The 20,254-nt window shown below is 38.3% G+C and overlaps 1 protein-coding gene across 1 annotated transcript; it reads right to left on the bottom strand.

Moving 5' to 3' along the window:
- Window positions 1-509: 509 nt before the first annotated feature.
- LOC137004205 (von Willebrand factor A domain-containing protein 5A-like) lies at window positions 510-18,700 on the bottom strand. Its single transcript, XM_067364398.1, has 19 exons — window positions 18,658-18,700; window positions 18,353-18,539; window positions 17,791-18,053; window positions 16,922-17,082; window positions 16,733-16,847; window positions 13,569-13,744; window positions 13,159-13,247; window positions 12,924-13,068; window positions 12,759-12,838; window positions 12,558-12,672; window positions 12,323-12,481; window positions 12,050-12,153; window positions 4,111-4,319; window positions 3,895-3,942; window positions 2,155-2,208; window positions 1,907-1,933; window positions 1,137-1,276; window positions 937-1,060; window positions 510-850 (listed from the first exon to the last, which is right to left on the bottom strand). The coding sequence occupies exons 1-19, from the start codon at window positions 18,698-18,700 to the stop codon at window positions 771-773; spliced, it is 2,319 nt and encodes a 772-aa protein (XP_067220499.1). The 3' UTR covers window positions 510-770.
- Between the last annotated feature and the right edge of the window lie 1,554 nt (window positions 18,701-20,254).

The following is a 20,254-nucleotide window of genomic DNA, read 5'->3' as shown; positions in this document are numbered from 1 at the left end:
GAAGCACCTCTAAACCGGAGTTTACCTCCCGTTGGCGCCACCTGGCTGCGGAAAAAATGAACAACAATTTTTCAAACTATTCTTTATGCTATCACCACGAAATTTGAACCAGATGCAGCTCACATATAGGAGAGCATCACCAAAAAAAGAATTTTTTAGCGATCTTATTGTGTTCCTGAGTTATTCCATGTCAAATAAAAAAAAAGAAAAATTATTTTTAAAAAATTATATATATTTTTTGTCTTTTATCAGCTGTTTCTCAGCAAAAAAATGTCTAAATGTAATGTAATTTATATTTTCTTAAAATTTAAAATGTTTTCTATCAAATGATACCTACCTTTTGACTCTCCTTGCTAGAGTTTTGGAGTTATGAGTCTTTACTTTTGTGTGTGTCGCTCAGAAAAAAAAACTCTAAAAAAGCCTTCAGGTCTTAAAGGGTTAAGTTGGTTAGGTTAGTTTTAATAACTAACTAGTTTTACTACTAGTATACTACAAGTGGTAACTAAATAAATTTTTTTTAATACAGAGATAGTATGTTAAATTTTAGTTCATATTCATGGTGTCTCAAAATAGAACAGTTAAGTACACTGAGATGTTTTTAAGATTATCTTAAGAAGCACTTATAGAATCACAGAATCACATTTAAAACAATGATTTGAAATTGGGACGGGCCCTAAAACGTACATAAACTAAAAAAAAATCCCTCTGCCTCTGAAAACAAATAGACACTCATTTATGATAAAGAGTAAGAGTAATTTAATCTGCAGTCTTCAGATTCCCAGCACGTCTTCAGTCACATGACATCCCAACAGGACGTTCCCATCACACACACACTGCGACAGGCCATCCGCTGAAAAACACACACCTCCAAACTCAATCACCACTCTGCAAGAACATGTACAGGAAGCACTGACTGCTGAACAAAAACTGTCTCACGTTTCTGAGAGCATATCCACGAGGCCGCCTTCATGGCCACAAACTGCCACTCAACCTGGTCATTTGATCTACACGAGTATAACCAGATCAAAGCCAGAACGGTGGCCCACACTGACCCGTCCACCTGGAACACAAAACCACACGTCACAAACACTGAACCAATCGTGACACATCTGAGGATATGACATCATATGCCCCACCTGCACCGGTCTGTGATTGGCCACCTCGCCCTCAGTCTTCCCAAACACGTCGGCCAGCGCTGCGTTCAGTTCCCAGCATCCCGCGGCCTTCTGAAGAGAGACTAGCTGGAGCAAAGGGTCTGTCTGGGGCTCGAGTTCATCTGAAATACACAGACAAAACAGCTGTGATAATGACGATTACATCACCAGACAAATGTAGTGATGATGTCATCACGATGTCATCAGTTCAACTGTACATGGCAAAATGCGCAAAAAAAAAAAAAAAAATTTAAGTATGGTGAATCAATACAGGCTGCTACTGTACGTAATAACATACCTCCGAAAAAGAAAAAAAAAAAATGTTCCAATTCCATTAATAAAATTTCTAATTCTGAAATGATCTTCAAGCAGTGTTTTTGCACTATTTAAACTTAAAGTGTTTAAAGCAAAAGCACAAAAACCCTTCATAAATATATTTAATTTCCACAAGCAGACCTTCATTTGTTGGCCATTTGTTGGTCTTCCAATTGGCAACGTCTAAATATCCGAGATATTTAAGAGTATTTAAAGAGTGCTACACACCAGGAATCAACATTTACTCATAAGTCATTACTATTAGCTCTATTGTTTAGGGCAGTGTGGCAGGAGGAGCAAATGACAGACACGGTGGGTGTGATAAGAAATGTTGTACACTTTTCAGCCACATGCACATGATAAAATCAAAGACATTAAGAAAAAGACATTTAGATTCATATAAAGAAAGAACAACTTAGTGAATTATCTTGTCTTACACTTTGGAGGAGCCATTAGAGGAGCCGCTGTTTGAGGAATACAGAGAAACTGTTAAGGGCATATGCTAAAATATACTAAAACAATCATTCAAACAGTGACATTCAGATATGGAGAAAAAGACAATAAGAAAAAACACATTCAAAAAAGAACAAAACAAGTTGAGTGACATGCCTGTTAGCGATCTAAAACAATCTATCAAACAGTGACATTCAGATATTGGAGAAAAAAGATATTTAGATAAAAATACCAGTTGGTGGTCTACCTCTCCTCCTTGCAACATATACCACAGGAGCCACCGATTCTAAAGATACAGAGTGAAAAGCACAAAAGAATAACAGACACTTTAATACCTTTCATTCAGGTGTTTTAACTCAAAAATACTAAAGTCAAACTTTTGAAGGTGCAATATGTAATATTTTCTGTCCGCTATTGGCCTATTCAAAACAAAGGCGTAGCTTGATGATGCTAAGTTTGAGTGCGGAATCGTGGGACATGTGGTCTTCACCTCACAGCCGGTGGAGAAGAATTGTGATAGGACTCGTGAAGAAATCATGTTCATGGATGCGATTATCAACGTTACTGTAGTATGAAGCAGAGCAGGACCGAGAGTTGTGGGAGCTGAACGAGGCCGCTGGAGTGATTATGCAACACGCCTCACGAGCAGCAGAACTTTTATTATGACACAGGCGCCGGCGCCGCTTCCGCTTTTCCAGTCATGAGTATGAGGTAACACAGCTCTGTTTATCATATTAGATACATTTGTGTGTGTTGAAAATGATGTTATAACGCTACTCTGTGCGTTCGCTCGGCGGCTGCTGTGAGACACTTGTTTGAGACACACTGTAGTAAGATAGATCGATTTTAGAATAACATATTAAATGCTGGATGGTTTGTGTTGATAAATGGCATTAAATTCATTTTAAAACACATTGTATGATGGAGAAAATACTGTATTACTGTTACTAAAAATAAAGCTGCATCTGATTATGCTATGTTAGCTACTTGACAAAATAGTGTTTTTCTCTGAGGCATGGTAAAGCAAAAAATCAAGAAAATTAGATTTAAACAAGACTAAACTTGTTGAGCTATGTAACAATAATTTGTTTTCTGTCTTTAAATATAATCAAAACAATTGTTCCCTTGTCTATTAAACATGTAAATATTAAGGCGTCTTTGGTGTTTCCATGGTTTCTATAAAATAAAACCGGAAACCGAGGGTAATGCAATTGACAGGCGACTTACACGTCCCAGAGCCTTTATTAAAATTGCAATTTTCTCACGATTTACAAATAGTTGCAAACATTTGGGATATTGTAAGTACTCAAGTGAACAAAATATATGGCTTAGTGGTTTTTGGACATTTTACTGCAAAATTCTTACATATTGCACCTTTAAGTCAACTTTTATTGGCATGTTTTGCTAAATGTACATTTGGCGGTATGGCTCTGTTCTAAATACCCCATCCTTTTCATGACTGTAAAAGTGTGCAATTTCTTTTAAATACCCCTCACTTTGGGATTGGTTATCACTGGACTAGATAGAAAGCTGATATTTGCACACATTTAAATCCTCTATGAGTGTGTTCTGCTTTAATAAGATTGAGTATGAGATTCTGCTGCTTACAGATATAAAGCTGGTAGAAATATGGGGAAAAGCTTTACTTGTTCTTTGAGAAATGTACAGATGTAATGTAATAGCAAAATGAGCTAACAAATAACACAAATTTTAAAATCTATGAGGACTTGCATCTATGAAAATGTGTTATTTTTGTCCCCCACCAGGGACATTCAGTCCCAAAATGATAAGATAATATACATGTACCATATACGACTATTCTGAGCTGTAAACCTAAACATTCATATAACCCAAATGTGTTGTGTGTCGTGACACAAACAGAAACTGTGGTTAAACTAAGTAAAATAAATAAAAGCTAGTGGTTTTGCATCACCAGAGTTCATCACTCAAAATAATTAGGATAATTTCTTACCGCGCTTTCTCTTACAGCAATACATCACTGGAAAGTTCTGGAATCTATCTGATAAAGAATTTAATTTCACTTTTATGTGAAAGGAAACTGCTTATGAAATCACACTTCTAAACAATCCTGATCCTGGAGGTCCAGCAGAGTTGATCTGGTCCAGGACCAGAGTGTCACTACAGGATCAGGACTGCTGTAAACGCACATAGCAATCAGTGAACTCACAGCATACTGGCACTCTCCTCTGCAGCAGTGGCCCTCGGATGGTCTGTTTGCTATCTTTATTGACGCAGATGAAGGCTGTATGAACACTGCTAACTCCTGCCAGAACACTGAGTTCCACGATCCTGCTCCTGACGGCCTCTGCATCTGCTCCTCTGGCCCGCTCCAGAGAGCGGATCACAGACCGGGCTGCCAACTGGTGGATCGTCCGTCTGCAATGAACACAAACCTGTAAAAACAGCCTTTAATGACTGTAGTGATTTTTACTTTGTCCATCCTAGGACACAAAGTAAAATAGGGATTGGTACTCAAGTCACCGCTGACGTTGTGATTTTTGGACACACGTCTCTTAAGGTGTGGTTATGAGTACATCAGATGACCACTTCCCCCTTTTTCCCTAGTTCAGGGCACCAGTCAAGGTCTGTTACCTTGGCAGTATGAGAACACTCCCAACAGGGGCTTTCATTCATTTAGAATTAATGTTAAGTGGTCAGCTGATTTATCTAAAAGATTGGTGATATTGCTAACTTGTAGAACCTTTTCTGTATTATCAGCACAAGGAAGACACAAGTGTAATAAAATAAAATAAATTTTATTAACAAAAAGATAAACAAGAATAACTAACACAACTACTAAATGAATACCATGAATGATAAAGGAATAAAGTGCATAAGATACATAGAATACAAGTGATTAAGTTGAGTGTGGCTATGGAAGAGTTACATTATCTTATGGAAAGATAAACTGTTTCTCTGAAAATAATAAGGTGGAGAACCTTATTATGCAACAAACAAATAAACAAAAGATTATTTGTTATTAACTAACATCAGCTATATTACATCTAATGGAAATTAGGAAACTATATACTGATAATATACAACAATGCCAAGGTGTCTGGAAAGAGGTTTGGTTAAGTGATATTTACGTTCCATTTGGTTGAGTCCGATGACGGTGACGTCTTCCACTGGTTGTGCTGGGTGACAATGCAGTGGGGAGAGGAGCCAGAGCCAGTTTCAACAGTCTTGAACACGAAGCTCTGTGGAATGCTGATCTCCTGGAGCACCAAAGGGTCCTGAAATCTGGAACACGCAGATGAGGCCCTGGTGTAGGTGCAGAAGGTCCTTAACAATCTGGAACACGCAGACGAAGGTACCTTGAAGTGAAGGTTTGCTCTCCTGAGCTTAACCTTGTTGCAGATGTCGTCACTGTCTCGCTGGACGGAAACTTTGAACGTAGTGTTGGTTAACGTCTCTTTCCTCAAAAGCTGGAGGCTTAGAACGTGGTCGTCTCTGTTGCTGCCTCACAAGCTGTAGACTCAGATCATGGGATCTGTTGTTGTCTCTCTGGATGGACCAGAGGCTCAGAACGGTGTTGCATCTGTTAATATCTGTTCCCGTGCAGGACAGACTCAGAACGGTGTATCTGTTGTGTCTCAGCTTTGCAAGCCGGGACTCAGAACAATATCTGTTATGTCTTTCCCTGTTTGAAGGGCAGACTCAGAACAAGGAGTGTCTGTTGAAAGGGTACCTTTATCCCTTTCCGATGAGGAGGAGATTGCAATTTGGTGCTTCTCCATTCGAGTGCTGTGATTGGCTGCTGGCATCAGAAGGGACACACAGAGTGTGACCCACCCTTCTCTCCCCTGTGGAACTCATTTGCATAAAGCACAAAGTTGGAAGTCTTTACAGTGTCTTTAAAGTTTACCAATGCATTACTCACTTTCCAAACCACCACCAGAATACCTTTGGCAATATTCTAAACAAATAGAGACTAAACATGATGGAAAAAGATTGAACTGTCATTCAATTGTACATTAACAGCTGAATTTGCATCAGAGGTTGCACTACAAATAGCTGTCACTGAGAATACTTATTTCTGTGAATAAGTATTAAATGGATGTGTAGTTTGCATCAGTTCTAAGGTTTTCAAACATAGTTTTGAATGGATTCGGATGGATCTTTGTGATCTCTCTTTGTTTCACCCATTGCTACTAAGGTCCAGAGGAATTTTTATGGCAGTCTCTGGCCAACCTTAGGAAGTAGTGCCTAGATGGGTGAAGGGCAGTAACCGCCTGTGGACCAATGAGAAGTCCTGTCCTTGTCAGGCTTGGTACAAGAGGTTTTTTTCTTGCCCTCTAAGAGAGGTCTGGATGTTGTCCTTACATCTTTATCTGATGGCGTTGGACAGTTTGTTTGTGTTAGTCCACCAAGATCCAATCAAAATGTAGCAAACCTTTGTCCACTGTTACGGACAGAGAGGGGCCCGGCCGTAAACTGGGCCCTGGAATTCACTACATGACAGAGACGCGGCCCAGCGCTCTGATACAGCACTAATATCAACGCAAACATGAGATAAGGTCGTTTCGTTTGTAAAAGTAAGTAAAACCTCAAATCTACTCCAGCTGCTCCTGAATAAAAGAGAGAGTTTTATCTGCCAACATAAAAGGCAATGGAAGATCAAGAGTGATGTCCAAGTTGATTCTTAAGACAACAACTCAGTGATTCAGTGATCCAAGATATTATCGGAGCTTGAATGTGCAGACAGATATTTTAGCTAAAATAACACTAATTAATGCTCATGCATCTTCCCCGCTTGTTTGCTCACTTATATTATTCGTAACTTAAATGGGTGATGAACTGAAAAATCTAATTTTCCTTGAGCTTTTGACATATAAGCGGTCATCATACTATAAGAATATCCTGTAAAGTTTCAGAGTTGAAAGCTTCCTTGTTAGTCCAATAAAAGCTTTTATTGACACCAGACCCAACAAATGACAGGATTTTCAAAGTGGGGATCTATGACGTCAAAGGGCAGCAAGCACCGCCTACTTCATCACTGCCTGTTTAGCCCCGCTCACCGATTCACGCATGACATGCAATAGAATAGGTCGCCTAAGTAACATAGGCCTACGTGGCCTAACCAGATCGAGCTCTCAAGCTATAAACATGCTGTTGAGGATTGCAAAATATTGTGCAGTGCCTGGACTCAACAGTAATGCAACATGCCAGTAACTGTGTTAATTCTAATGCCTGATCTGATATGTAATGATTCATGTACAGTCAGATGTTCTTTGTCTGTGTGTCAGTAAATCAAACCAGTGACTAAACATCAACTCGCGTTGTTTCTCTTAGTAGGATGAAAATAATCTGTTATTTAACAGTGATTAAATTATAAAATGAAAGCGTTTTATTCAATGAATCTCTAAGTTATATCAAGTTTGCACTGTTAGTGAAGATGAAAGCATTTGTTAGTGTACAGAAATTGAGTTGCAACGATGAGATCACTGTTTTTCTGAGCTCAACATGTCTGTGATCGGTTACATTGTTCATCTCTGCAACCTTTCATGCCACAATCTAAAGCCATAGATCTAAATGTAATGCAACACAATTTCACGATTAGTTAACCTTAGAGCTGCAATAGTAAAAACATGCTAAAAGAGAGAGTAAAGGTGCGTTCACGCCACCTCGTAATTCCTGTAGTTACGAGATTCTAGCTTGTAAAAAGCACAGCATTCACGCACAGAAAACGCATGTACGCCTCTCTTTCAGGATTTATGTGTACACACACACTCTAAGATCAACTCTGTGCGATCACACTCTTTATAAGTGAGGCCCCATGTTTTTTGTTTGTTTGTTTCTTTCTTTCTTTCTTTTCAAAGAGAGATCATGATTATCCCACAATTCTGGACAACATCTAAACAGAATAATATGTAGTTTACTAGAAGTTCTAACAAAATATTAATTGCTGCAGTCTATTTAAAATGTTTATTTTGAATAATATTAAAAAAAAAAATGTATGTTTTAATGAATGATTCAATGACTTACTAATAACTTCTTCACTTTATTCAATACTGGATGAATCAGTGTTTTTAAACAAATCTCTTGCATGAATGATTCAATGACATTTTTCACAGTCATTTGTCGCCACCTATTGGCAAAACAATGTAATCGATAAATGCATTATTTGAAGCGACGCTACGTTCAAATAGTGACTTAAAGGTGTCCTAGAATTTAAAATTTAATTTACCTTGGCATAGTTGAATAATAAGACTTCTATACATGGAAATGACATACAGTGAGTCTCAAACATCATTGTTTCCTCCTTCATATGTAAATCTCGTGCATGAAAAACACCACTGAAAAACAGTTGAATCTCAACACAGACTGTGACGCAACAGTGGGGATCATTTTTATTTACTCATTTTGAGAGTTATATTAGCTGTGTGAACTCATTCTATTATTTATGCAATGTATTATAGAGTTACGACTCTTGCATGCTTGGGGGCGGGGAGCACGAGCATTTAAAGATGTACACGTACTGAATCGGCGCATTTTGAATTACACCCCAAAATAGGCAGTTAAAACATGGTATAATAAAAAAAATCTATGGGGTATTTTAAGTTGAAACTTCAAAGACACATTCTGGGGACACCTTAGACTTATATTACATCTTGTGAAATGGTGTTCTAGGGCACCTTTAAGGCCTGTTCACACCAAGTACGATAACTTCAAAGATAACTATAACAGTAACTATATTTTCCTCCACACCAATGAATGATAATGGTCTGTTTATTCTAAGCTCACACGCTGCAGTTTTAAAGTGTGCTTTTGCTGTTCTTGTTGCATTTACACGGCTTTAACCAGCAGATGTCCTCATCATGCTATGTTTCGAGTGAATAGCTAGTGTAATCGATCTAATCTAACAGTGAATTTACCTGGTGAAGTCAATATATATAGTGGAATAAAAACAATGCCTAGTCTTTTTTCACTGCAACTATAAAGGAAGCAAGACAATGTTGTCGAAGCTAGTGCCAGATACCTGAGGTACCTGACTATAAACTGTGTAATGATCATAATGCCACTAGCCTGGCATTATGATCTCATCTTTAATACTTCTCATCATTTATTCCAAAGGGTATGACTGATTGTTTTTGACTTGATTGGTTTTCCATATATCCATTTTCAAGTATCCTTGAAAAGGGGGTTTGACTTGTAAAACATTGGTGGCTTTTTCTGGACCTCGACGATTAACTTCTCCACAGTGTCGTCTGCCATTTTAAATGCACGAGGCCTTGAATTAGAATGGATTCTGATTGGCTGTCAATTATTTTATCATTCAACAGCTGGAAAAAAAAAAATCATTGTGATCCTAACAATATTGTTTCTCTATATCGTTATCATTATAGCTGTGGTGTGGACAGTGCTATTCTTTTATATTTAGATATATCTTTATTGTTATCTTTATAGTTATAGTTCTTGGTGTGAATGGGCATTTACTCTATTTTGATCAATACCATAGACATCAGTGTTTATATCCGAACTATAAACTCAGTGTTTCCCATACATTAACTAGACTGTGGTGGCCCGCCACATTCTAATTTGTCCCGCCACAGTCTCAAAGTAGGCCTGTCGCGATATTTTAAATAACAGAATGATAATTGCGCTCTTTTATACGGCAAAAATGGGAGTCATAGAGCAAAAGAAATAGACTAGCACCAATTAAATTTCCGTGCACTATATTCAAAGTCATCTAAAGCCATTCCATAGCTTTATGTGAGGGACAGAAGAATATGTATGCATGCCCAGTGGGAAACACTGAAACTTTTATTCCAATGATCATTTGAATATTTGTAACACAAAATAACAAAACTGTGTAGTTGAAAAGACTGAAGCTGTTTCATACCTCTTTCTGGCACTTCACTCACAAATTAACTTTGTTTGAATTACCCGCAGACCAACCTCTCCCCGGAAGACTCGCTAGCATCAACTCCAGCACTCTCCGTTTGAACTCAGTCTTCCTTGTTTTCTACCGACCCTCATTCCGCTTCAAAACTAATGCAAGTAACCTTTCTATTAAGTGTTAGACATGTTATGTTAAGATTAGCCCCTATTTAAAAAGGTGGTTTTGGTTCCTTGCCAAACCAACCGTAACCATAAACGTAAAATACAGACGAGAACCGACAAAGACTGAGGGAGAACACAGGGAATATATACACGTGTCAAACAAAGGGGCAAAGGAGGCTAATGAACAAGACATAACTGGGACAAATTAACTCTAATGAGGGTAACTAAGGGAACAAACTAGTGGCGGGAAAACTGAGAATGAGGGACATGTGACACAGGAAACAAACACAGAACCCTGACATATATCTAGTCCCATTTATTAAATTTTCATTGTATCTTGATTGTCTTGATTGTCTCTGTGTTCACTGCTCATGAATCAAGGTCACTTTAACATGCAATTTTGTTACATGCTCTTATGCTGTTTAGTATTAAAGGTGCCCTAGATTCAAAAATTGAATTTACCTCGGCATAGTTGAATAACAAGAGTTCAGTACATGGAAATGACATACAGTGAGTCTCAAACTCCATTGTTTCCTCCTTCTTATATAAATCTCATTTGTTTAAAAGACCTCCGAAGAACAGGAGAATCTCAACATAATACCGACTGTTACGTAACAGTCAGGATCATTAATATGTACGTCCCCAATATTTGCATATGCCAGCCCATGTTCCCAACATTATGAAAGGCATTAGACAAGGGCAGCCAGTATAAACGTCTGGATGTACACAGCCGAATCATCAGACTAAGTAAGCAAGCAAGGACAATAGCGAAAAATGGCAGATGGAGCAATAATAACTGACATGATCCATGATATCATGATATTTTTAGTGATATTTGTAAATTGTCTTTCTAAATGTTTCTTTAGCATGTTGCTAATGTACTGTTAAATGTGATTAAAGTTACCATCGTTTCTTACTGTATTCACAGAGACAAGACTGTCATTATTTTCATTTTTTAAACACTTGCAGTCTGTATAATGCATAAACACAACTTCATTCTTTATAAATCTCTCCAACAGTGTAGCATTAGCCGTTAGCCACGGAGCATAGCCTCAAACTCATTCAGAATCTAATGTAAACATCCAATTAAATACTCTACTTACGCGATTAGACATGCTGCATGACGAACACTTTGTAAAGATCCATTTTGAGGGTTATATTAGCTGTGTGAACTTTGTTTATAGCTGTTTAAGGCAAGCACGAGCTCCGTGGACGGAGAGCACGTTTATAATGATGCCCCAAAATAGGCAGTTAAAAAAATTAATAAAAAAAAAAACTATGGGGTATTTTGAGCTGAAACTTCACAGACACATTCAGGGGACACCTAAGACTTATATTACATCTTTTGAAAACATGTTCTTGGGCACCTTTAACAGTATTATCCTGCTTGGAATAGAATAGTCTTTCTTTGAATTGAGAAAAGATCAACAAACAGGTGGACAAACAGAACAGTCGATTGTAAAATTAATTCTGCTACAGTTAATTCTAAAGATGATATAAATATTTATAATTAATTCTATCAAGTTATAATTAATTATTAATATTTCCCCTTTGAGCTAATTTGCTACCGTATATTGAAGATTAATGTTTTTAATTTTTAATAAAATAAAAAGTTTGCTTATTTTCAGATCAATGCATTTTAAATTTCTGCACTAATTGGTTTTAATGCTGACTAATGATAAGTCTGACTAGTGCTGGCAATAATAATAATAATAATAAACATTGTTCATCAATCAGTATTTTTTTACTTTTAATACTTGAATACATCAATAATCAAGAATGTTTGCACTTTTACAAGTAAAATTGAAAATGAAAACTGGAGTGATCATTTATTAGGGTTTCTGTACTTTACTTCATCCTGCACTGGTGTGAACAAGTTCGAACATGTGGAAAACTGACTTAATGACTCATGAGTGTGTGTGTGTGTGTGTACTATGTCTACATGTTTTTCTATTCCGGTGTGGACCTGAATACACATAGTCTCATGGCCGTGGGGACCTAAATTGAGGTCCTCATGAGGATACAGGCTTATAAATCATATAGCCTCTGAAACGCATCTACTGTGTGTGTGTGTGTGTGTATGTGTGTGTGTGTATTACCCTGTGTCTTCTGTTGGTTTGAGAGTAAACTGAAGCTGGTTAGTCACTGGTTGATCTTTCAGCCTGTATTTCAGAATTACTGCTCCTTCTGTCTTTCCTGAACTCTATGACAAGGAAGAAACAGAACATAACATAAGCATTTGATGATTTTACACTCTTCGACTACTTTCTTCAGGGCCAGTGTTGTGACAGTTAGGACAGGCTGTGAGGCCTTCTGAGAGCAGGCTAACAGTCTTAAAAAATCCTTTACAATTAAACCATTGAAAGTTTGACCTGTCCTTTCAGCTGAGCATAGATGAGCGCCCTCTGACCCTGAAACAGGGAACTGATGGGTGGGGACAGCATGTCCACTGTAACGCCTTCGGGAACGGTCCAGTGCACAAAGATACTATCCACAGCCGGCTGGAGAGCAAACCTGAGCGACTGCATCACCTGACAGAGAAGACCAGGAGAAAAAGCGGTAAATACTTAAACTGATTGTCCAGTCTGTTTCTACAGCATATCTTACTTTGGGCTGCATGCGTTTAGTGCCTCTGATGAACTGAGCATGACCAGAACTTTTTCTGGCCATTCCTTTGATGAGAGCTGCACTCGCACTCTTGCCAATCCCGAAGGAGAAACACCTGAAGACACAAAAACACTAATCACCTGACATGAACTGAATGCTGTGATATCAGCAAAAGAGGAGGAGTGAGACGAGTGCGCCCACCTGTGAGAGTAGGCGTGACTTTTCACCAGATCCAGTACCTCTTTAATGTTATGCACCTCTCCATCAGTGAAGATGAACAGCTGAGAGAGAATCAGTGTCAGGCTGAGAAAAACACCTCACCAATGTTCAGAAAGAGTGTTCAATGATTAATACATTTGGCTGTACCTGTCGGGGGTGATCAGGGTAACAGGGCTGACTATAGATGTGTTTCAGAGGTTGTAGGATCTCTGTGCCGCCCATGTCTGCCTTCATGTTCTCCACTCTCTTTAGAGCCTCCTCCATTGTGTCCTCACTGTACACGACACTCTGACTGCAATGACACACACCACAGTCTCTCACAAAACCACCGCTAAACAGCATGAGGTCATTCCTGAAGAACAACTAACATCTGGTTACTAACGGGAAGAAGGACTCAAAGTGAGAGCCGAATCCATAGATGTTGAAGTAGCATCCCATGGGCAGACTCTTCAACAGCAGCAGCAGCGTGTCCTAGAGAGAAACATGCACAGATGAGACTCAATAAACGATGTTAACAAAGTTCGGGAGGAGCACGTTCAGATAATTAACCTAATTAACACGCAAGCAGTTAATCAACTCAATTAACAATTGAGTTCTCCTCACTCCTCACTTCTAGTCCTAACTATTCTTATCACAACCAGGGGGTGGGTACTCTGGGTTCGAGCCAAAAATCCGAGCTCAGAGCCCTCTCCCCAGACAGCACGCCAAATACGCATAACCTCTACTCTACTTAATCATATGCATGTGTGAACTCGTGAAATCTCAATAAATGTGACATATTATAAATCTTACCCTTGCACTTTTGATGCGCATCCGTGCGCCTTTCCCACGATGCATTTTGCAGCGCATACTGCCTGATCTGTCCACCACAAAAACAAACTCGCCTTGAGATTCCAATGATGCCATCAGGTCTGCAGGGAACTCTGGGTACAAACTGATCATGAGCACCGGGTCGCCCATCAGAGAGCCTGAAACAGAGACAGTGTAAACAGGGTAACACGGTGTAAATGGTCTAAATTCAGCACTGTGTTATGCTGTACAACGATCTGTATCTATTAACACTATCACTTGGTAATAAGGTCTCTAGTGTTCCACTAACCTGCTGCACAGCAATAACCAGACAGACTCCAGACAATGCCTTTGAATATGCTTTAATCACGGCCTAGTTTGACCCAAAACTTTCATTCTTGTCTGCTACACACTTTCTTGCACTTACTTTGCATGCACATTTTCCATAGTATATACTTTTAGGGCACAAGTAGGAAAACTGGGACGTAGTAAAGCATTGAGGATTACTTGCAAATCACAGGCAGATATGTTTATTTAGGCTTAAAGGAAAACTATGCAAAAGATCATGAACGATTTTTCATTGTAGGCAGTTCTTGAAATGAGCCGGTATGCCATTATTTTTACCATTAGCGTACCGCCAGTTGTGTACCAGCCCTTCTGACATGTTGCATGTATGGAAGCCCACCAAGCCCTCCCTTCTTCAGGAATGCTTTATGAACTGAGCATCGGGAGTACCGGCACTTTTATTTTTCCACTTCAAGCACTGATTGTAAGGTAAAATCACTTTAATTGCTTAGTGAGACATGAACACCAGTGGTCAGATAATTGTCTTCATGAGGAAATTCTGGCAATGTCTGATATTTTACATTGCAGTCTAGGGCTGGGACAATAAATTATGTTTTATTAGCAAAGATTTATCCAATCATCACGTCATTCCAACCAGCTGTCGGCAATCAGCAATCAACATGTCTACCCAATCAGCATGAGTGGAGGCCTACATATGCAGTCGACTCACCTATGTTTCTGGACAGTTTTCAGCATCCCTCCATCACCCCGTCTCCTCACACTCGCCTGGTTACTTTCCTAACCACAAATACGGGGGGAGTACTCTGGCTTTGGGCCAAAATACCAAGCTCAGAGCCCTCCCCTCGGACAGTATGTGATATATGCATACTACTTTACTATCTTGTGAAACTGATACATCGCGATTCTCCAGTTGATTCTGGATCAATTCTGATGCTTTCAGTGTGCATCACAATTCTCTCCAATCGATTCTGGGCTCAGTTTTTAACGGTGCTCTAGGCTAGTTTTTAACCACAGTATGCATACTGAAAATCTCAAAATTGATCCAGAATTATTTGGAGAATTGCGGCGCATTGGTTTATTGACCCAGCCCTATTGCAATCATGAGTGTGAAGCTCCCCTGAGCATCAGTGGAACAGCCATCTTGCCTATAATGTGTACAAGGGGATTTCCTCCGAGGAGGCAAGGGAGGCAGTATCTCCTCAAAAAACTGGATGAGAAAAGAATTGATATTACAAAAGATAAAATGCAAATATTACAAAATGTGACATGAAAAAAAAAAGTGACATTATCACTTTTATAAAGTAACAGTGTCCAACAGTGACACCCCAAGTAAAGTTACAGTGGGAGGCTTGCCTCCTCAGTCCCAAATGAGTTAAAACAGACACCCTAAAGTGTACGGTGGGTTTAGTGGGGGGTAATCGAAAATGAAAGGGGGAAAGTTGCATGAGAAGAGGCAATGCCTCCATCGTGCTTTGATTGGATATGACCGGTTATGATTGGATATGACTAGCTTATGTGATAAATCCCACCCCTTTTTACGTGTGCATTCTCATTGGCCTAAAGATGGCGTTAATGGGAAGACTAATTAAAAAGTAAGTAAACAACTCAGCCATTTCACCGCTTTATATCACGTCAAAACCAAACTTAAAATGGCCTGAAAACATGATGACTGTGGAGGTTTTTAGTGCGCAATCAGCTTGGGGAAATTAAAGGTAAATCTTCGTATCTGTGTCTGTGACCAGAATCTTGAGGACAGCTGAAAATAAGTTGACTATTAAAATGAAAAGCTAAACATTAGTTCACAAATAATATATTGTTTAAAGCTGCTGTCCGTAAGTTTTTTTATTCAAAATTTACAAAAATTACAAAATGAGTGAGCACATCATGAATCCATTTTCCAAACCGTGTTTTTGTCTTGTCCTGAATCACGACGGTACACCTATAATAAGTGTTTCATTTCGGACTATTTTGAACCGGTTCGGGTGGTACCACTGCAGAGTAGCACAGTGCCTGTACAGTGTTCTTCCGCAAGACGCATGCGGGCTGTCAAACGATTAATCGCGATTAATCGCATACAAAATAAAAGTTTGAGTTTGCATAATATATGTGTGAGTAATGTGTGTAAATAATATGTATATATAAATACACACAAATTAATGTATATATTTACGAGAAATATGTTATTTAAAAATGTATTTATATATAAATTATATAAAAATATAAATAAATACATATACTTGTAAATATTTCTCAAATATATACATGGATGTGTTTGTATTTATATATACATAATAATTACACACAGTACACCCACATATATTAGGCAAACTCAAACTTTTATTTTGTATGCGATTAATCGTGATTAATCGTTTGACAGCCCTATTATTAACTTATTATTTATTAACGCTAGAGCGGCAAACATTACAGACTGCAGCTTTAAACTGTTACTGCCTTTAGTTATTATTTTGGAATAAATGTAAAAAACTAACTTGATGAAATTTATACTTGGTTTTATAAATAGAACATTACATAGTTATTAGAAAAAAATACAAAATAGAACTGTATTTGGTCTCTCTTTTTTATGTAATGTTTATTTAACCAGGAAAATTAAGAATATAGTACATACATTTGCATTTGATATACATTATATAAAAAATTTGAGGATAAAAACACCACCGCACACCACTGGATGTGTATCCTGCAGTCTGACAGAGAAATAAATAGTCGCAGTGTGCCATGATCTCACTGGTATCACATTGTATAAGCAACAATTGTAAAGGACAGTAAAATCCATACAGTCTGTACTGGCTATAACTCACATATTAGAAGTACTGAATTTGTGCACAAGCAAAACCATATACCTGGCTGAGCTGTGGCCGCTCCAGCCTCCACGACAGCAGTGGGCTGATGGGTATTCTCATAGTACAGAAGCAGCTCAACATCCTTATCAAACCGGTGACCAGCACTCAGATTCACCTACACACACCATTACAGGCTTCTTGAAACTGTGGGGTTAAGTGCATAAAAATTGACACAGAGATGCACAGTACCGTGGCGTGAGTGTGGTCAGAGCTGAGGAACACCAGAGGATCCAGAGGGCAGCTGGACTCCAGTCTGGAGATGCGGTCTGATGATCTCACATCGACACTCAGAGACAGTGTGTACGGAATAACACATGTTGAGGAAATTTCTGGAACACCAGCAGATGAAGCTGAGACAGTCACATGGACAAACAGAGATACTGTATAACACCAGTCAATATAGAGCCAAACCACATAACCAGAACCGACCTGTGCCCCTGGTTGGTTTAGGTCACTTTTAATTAATTTAATTTGTCCTTGACGAATAAAGTATATTTTTAATATTACTGATTATCCCAAACTTTTAAATTGTAGTGTATCATGGTTTCCACAAAAATATAAACTATTTTCAACATTGATAATAATCAGAAATGTTTCTTGAGCAGCAATATTAGAACGATTTCTGAAGGATCATGTGACACTGAAGACTGGAGTAATGATGCAGAATATCCAGCTTTGATCACAGGAATAAATTACATTTTACTATATATTTACATATACAATATTTTTTTTAATTTTTGCCAAAATCTTTCAATTTTTTACTATATTTTTGATCAAATAAATGCAGCTTTGCTAAGCAGAAGAGACTCAAAAACCTTTAAAAAATCTTGATTATTCCAAACTTTTGGCTAGTGCCGTAAGTGACTGTAAGAGGTTTAACTATATCTGAGAAGAAAAGTTTCATAAAAAGATTTCTTGTTTTGTTTGGTTTTCAAACCTTTGCTGCTTTAAATCAGATGTAACTGATTTTGTAGAATCATGTAGAAAGACACAATGGAAAACGTTTGTATATGATGATGATGATCTTGAGGTCTTTTGTGAAATCAGGTAAGCAGCACCTGCGGGTGTGTATCTGGGGTTGAGTACAGCTGGCAGACAGAAGTGCAGCGCGTGGTCGGCCTGAACGCTGAGCTCGATCACATAGATGATGGTGATGGAGGCGTTCTGACCCGGAGACAAACAGCCGACACTGAGTTTGAAGACACCCGAACTTTCATCGCTCCCTTCCAACAGAAACGCCTGCTGACCCGAACTCACAGCATCATCATACTGATCCAGCGCCTGGAAGAGACAAATACACCCATAGCCACTTTTATTCCAGCTGACACAGAATTTATAATAAGAAAAAGATATGGACACAAGGAAGAAAATCCCTGCTCGTTTCTTTCTGATCTGAACATTCCACATTTTTAATTAATCACAACTACTGTGTTTTGTGTCATGGAATGAAACGCACAGGATTATGGGATATCATATATCCTGCCTGCGGAGGCAGCATTTCTCAGTTTACGGATGCACACAGGTGTGTTTGATTAAGGTCAGACTGAGCAGGGATCAAACACCTCTCACAGATAAAACACATTACCGCTGGTGTTTAGACTCACGCTCTGTTTGTCTTACACCTCCGCCACAATCTCCTGCTCTCCAATCTTGGCACTGAAGTGGCAGACGGCAGCATCCATGGGCAGTGGGAAGACGAACACAGCCTCCAGCGGATGCTCCTCCTCATTGACATACTGCAGACTGGAGCTGACAGAGGCCACATGATCCCGAACCTGCAGCTGCACTGAGATGCTCTTCAGAGGAACTGAGAGAAACACATACATTAGAAGATCTGCACCTACTGCTGTAATTAAGAATTAAACATCATAGCGAATATAAACAATTAAAGCTGTAATTAACAGGAGGGAGTGGAGAACTTATACCTGGCACATTTTTGTGAGACACAAGACCACAGCGCCTCCTCATACTGATGCTCTGTGAGAACATATCAGCATTTACTGCACATTATATTTCATGTAACGTGTGTCTGTTTGCACATAACCTCAATTATATTCCATATAATTTGCTGCAAGATAAAGAGCTGCTGTATAAAATTGTGTATCAGTACAGTAATATCGTAAACAGCAACGCATTACAAGTAACTTGAGTTACATAACCAGATTACTTTTCAAGTAACTAGTAAAGTAATGCATTACTTTTTCAGTTTACAACAATATTTTTGAGAGAAAGTGCAGAGGTGTTGTGTGCACTGTGTAAACATGATGGTTATTGTAGTTCTAGACTAAATGTCAATCTCAGAATTTAACACAAACCTGTAATAATTAACTATATTAAATTACACAAATATACTTCGTGTGTCATGTATTTAATCTCACTTTATTAACCAATGTTTTTGCTGCTGACCTTCAGTGATCTAATTCAACCATACTAATAAGCAAAAATGACTTAAAACGTTTAGTGTAGCTTACAGTTTTTCTCAGTCGCTTTGGTCTTGAATCATCCTGAACATTTGCAAACCAGTAAGTGCATTTCTTGAAACAAACATTGGATTACCTGTAGAAGCCTATAACTTACTCAGAATGTATAGTTATGTTTTTGTTTGTTTGTTTGTTTGTTTGTTTTTGTTTTGTTTTTTGGTTGCTAACAAGCATTGTTCTATACTGAAGCCACATTTTCAAAACTATTCATACAGTCTGCATTACCAACACTAATCTTGGCCAAACAGTTAATCTCAACTCTAAAACTCACTCAGATGTCTCAAAATAAGCTTGTTCTACCACAACTCTGGCAACAATTCTTATTCAGAAAGCATACATGTCATTCATGAAACATTGACCATAAAAACCATAAAAAACAGAGATCATTACATAAATGATCAACTTTGATCTTTAAAGTCTGAATGCTTTTTCATCATTTCATTATAGGATAAGAATAAATTTTTTTTCATTTTACTGCCTGTATTACAGCATAAATAATGAATGAAAAATGCAGCATTTTTTTTTTTTACATGCAAAAAAATAAAAAGTTGAAACAACAAAAAAATCCGGAAGCGATAATGATTACAAAAAACAACAACAACCAACCAACCAAAAATAAAAAATTTTTAAAAAAGACATCAAAACCATGTCTAGCATTATTGGAGTCGCAGCTAAGTCAGGAGGCCTTTCTGTGTGGAGTTTATATGTTGTCATCGTGTTCCTCTGGGTTTCCCCCACAGTCCAAAGACATTTAGGACAGGTGAATTGGGGATTGTAAGTTTGCCTGTAGGTGTGAGTGTGAATATGTGCATGTGTGTGTGTTGTCCCTGTGATGGACCAGCCATCTGTCAGGGTGTTTTCCTGCCTATATGATCCAAGAAAGGCTCCAGCCTCGACCCTACAGAACGAGCACTTATGGATGGATGGATGGATGGATGGATAGTACTGTGTGCATTTTGCATTTTGATTGTTATAGGGTTTATAATGCTTAAGATCATCAGCTTTCACAACAGCATCAAACTCATTTCCATCATCAACTCTG

This window comes from Chanodichthys erythropterus, chromosome 17 (genome assembly GCF_024489055.1).
Source record: "Chanodichthys erythropterus isolate Z2021 chromosome 17, ASM2448905v1, whole genome shotgun sequence".
In the NCBI taxonomy this organism is placed as follows: Eukaryota; Metazoa; Chordata; class Actinopteri; order Cypriniformes; family Xenocyprididae; genus Chanodichthys; species Chanodichthys erythropterus.
The sequence above is the reverse complement of the archived record's forward strand: the minus strand, read 5'-3'. Positions and strand labels throughout refer to the sequence as shown.

Excerpts from the sequence above, each read along its gene's own strand:
- LOC137004205 (XM_067364398.1), bottom strand. The coding sequence starts at position 18,700 with ATGAGGAGGCGCTGTGGTCTTGTGTCTCACAAAAATGTGCCAG. Across the intron at positions 18,054-18,352 it reads CAGGAGATTGTGGCGGAGGT|CTGGAATAAAAGTGGCTATG; the intron begins GTAAGACAAACA and ends ATTCTGTGTCAG. Across the intron at positions 12,839-12,923 it reads ACCCTGATCACCCCCGACAG|CTGTTCATCTTCACTGATGG; the intron begins GTACAGCCAAAT and ends ATTCTCTCTCAG.